The 2,611-nt window shown below is 29.0% G+C and overlaps 1 protein-coding gene across 1 annotated transcript; it reads right to left on the bottom strand.

Moving 5' to 3' along the window:
• Chro.60598 (hypothetical protein) lies at positions 1-1,755 on the bottom strand (the record flags this gene model as incomplete). Its single annotated transcript, XM_660513.1, has 1 exon — positions 1-1,755. A coding segment is annotated over one exon (1,755 nt), but the record flags the coding sequence as incomplete, so codon positions are not given.
• Positions 1,756-2,611: the final 856 nt, after the last annotated feature.

Genomic DNA, 2,611 nt, shown 5'->3' with positions numbered 1-2,611 from the left:
AGAGTTATTATTAGTATCAATCATACTGATAATTGTGGAACTATTTCTATTAGCTTCTTGTAAATTTCTGAATGATGAAGTCTGATCTATTTTTATTTCTTTCAGACTCAATGTTATATCACCATAATAGTTACTTTGATCAGTTAATTGCGAATTAAGTACCATTGAATTTAAAGCTATTGGCAAACTATCACCTAGAGGATTAATATATCCAATTTTAATACGAGCAAGTACGTTAAGATCATCAGAGTCTTGTAAAATTTGTATATGAGAAACATTAATGAATTGAATAAGTTTTTCAATGATATCTGACTGAGTTTTTCCTGGATTTATACCATTTAATTCAGATTCTATTATACTCTTAAGTATTGAAAATGGTATCTTCATTTCAAAATCATTAAAGACATCACTAAAAGCCTCCATTCCAGAAGAGTCTCCTTTAATTGTTAGAATTTCCTTGGAAATATCATCTTTTTGAATAATCTTCATGATCATATCCTTATGCCCATTGTTAAGTTTCTCAGGGAAATCTAATGAAATACTCCAAAGATTATTTCCTGATTTTAAGTTTGCATCATACCAAGTAATCTGAGTAATAAGTTCATTCCTATATATTACATCAAACCTTAAATTACCAATATTCTCCATATGAAGCTTTGGCAAAAAAAAGCTCTTTTCACTCTTCTTTTCTGAATCATCACCAATTAATCTTTGAAAATCAAGTTCAAGCTCTAGATTTAATCTCATACCACCCATTTTGTGAGCGTTTAACCAAATATTATGAATTTTTAATCCATTTTTGTTCGAAAGTGGGGCATTATCAGAAGAAACTCTGTCTCTAACCTCCTTTCCATTAATAGAACTCCTTTCAGATGTTCCATTCAATCCATAAACTGAAGAATAGCTCAGTTCTCTATCCACATTTATGTTATTTAGTAATATTCCAAAGATCCTTAGAGACATTAAACCTTTCCCATAAAATGTGATATTCTTCTCTATAGCTTCATCCTTGTTATTAACATTCAAACTTGATGTCATGTAATTAATCAATTCATTAAGTGATTCATTATTCCTTATCGTAAATCTTCCTCTTGCTTTTAAAATTCCATCCTCATTCACAGACATCTGTGAAATATATAATTCACCCAAAGATTTAGTTTCTTCTCCTTTTATTCCATAGCTTATCTGCATTAATGAATGAATAAACTCAGTCTTGTACTTTGATACTTTATCTATAGCTAATATTGAGTCCACTTCAAATGAAGTTTCTCCATTCTGCCTACTAATCTGAAAAACATTGATTTCTTGAATATCCATTTTTGAGTTCCTTATTTGAATTTCAGCAATCTTTGGAAGCAACAACAAGAATGATACACCAAAAAATGCTAATAACATAAAAAAAACTCCCAAAATAGTAATCAATATACGGTATATTTGATATTTATTCATTTTACAACATCTTGGCATACTTTTTCGAGAGTTTATCCCCTTACTGAACTTCATCTTACCTTCTTTCTCCATTAAACTAAGCTTCTCTTTATATAACTTTATACGAGCATCAAAGAAATGTTCTCTCCTTGAATTCCTCAAGATTGTGAAAATTGAAGATTCTGTTCCTCTTGTACAAATTGTATTTTCATCACTAACTACTTGATTTACAAATGTTTCCTTATTATTTAAATCGATTTCCTCACTATTTTCACTTTTAGAAGCTTTATTTTCTACTTCTAGTTTTTTTGTCACAAAATCTGTCATAATTTACATAATCATGTTATTCAATTTCCTAGTACTTTTTTCAATGTCTATTTTATCAATACTGACTCTTCTAAATTGTAAGTTAATGACTTTGAAGAAATCCCAACAAACTTCTTTTTCTCAAAGTTTTCCTTATTTTTTGTCTTTTTGCTTTTCAATCCTTTCTACTTTTTTATTTATTTTTTTTTTATTTAAAAAACGATTCTGAGTGCATGCATTCATGCATTCATTCAAACGCATGCATGCCGGCAATGACGTGGAGATTTTCTGGAGTTTTTGTGTGGGGGGGGGGGGGGGGGAAATTCTAAAAACTAATCAAACTTGAAATTGACACACTATAATCATTCTAACTCACTTATTCAGTACAGCTATTATTGTTCTGTTTTATTTGCCATTTTTTTAAATTTTCATATTTTTTTCATGTGGACAATATAATAATCAAGAGGAAACTGACCAAAATGTCAGCTTAGAGCATGAGGAAGAGCGGAATTTTGGAATATGCATTATACTATAGCGGTTTATGAAGTTTTTATAAAATGCATCATTAATAAAAAGTTATAAATGAAGTCAGAATACAATTTTTTCCAAAATTGGAGCAAAATGTGCAACCCAAGAGAGAAATTTGCAAAAATTTGTAAGGCCAAAATATTAAGATAACAGAAATAAAAGGGGGCACATCAGTACATTCAGGAGATAAAAAGAAGTTTTTTTTAAGATTATAATATTCGAATTAATCCATGCAGAAAACTGAATATAATTATCTGAATTAAATTTGTTAGTATTTGAGAATTGACCATTTTTCTTGCCTCATACTGGGTAAATAAGAAAGTTAGAAAAATAAAGAGGAATAATAAAT

Source organism: Cryptosporidium hominis (assembly GCF_000006425.1).
Source record: "Cryptosporidium hominis TU502 chromosome 6 CHRO016181, whole genome shotgun sequence".
NCBI classification, from domain to species: Eukaryota; Apicomplexa; class Conoidasida; order Eucoccidiorida; family Cryptosporidiidae; genus Cryptosporidium; species Cryptosporidium hominis.
This window is presented reverse-complemented; position numbering and strand designations above follow the sequence as displayed.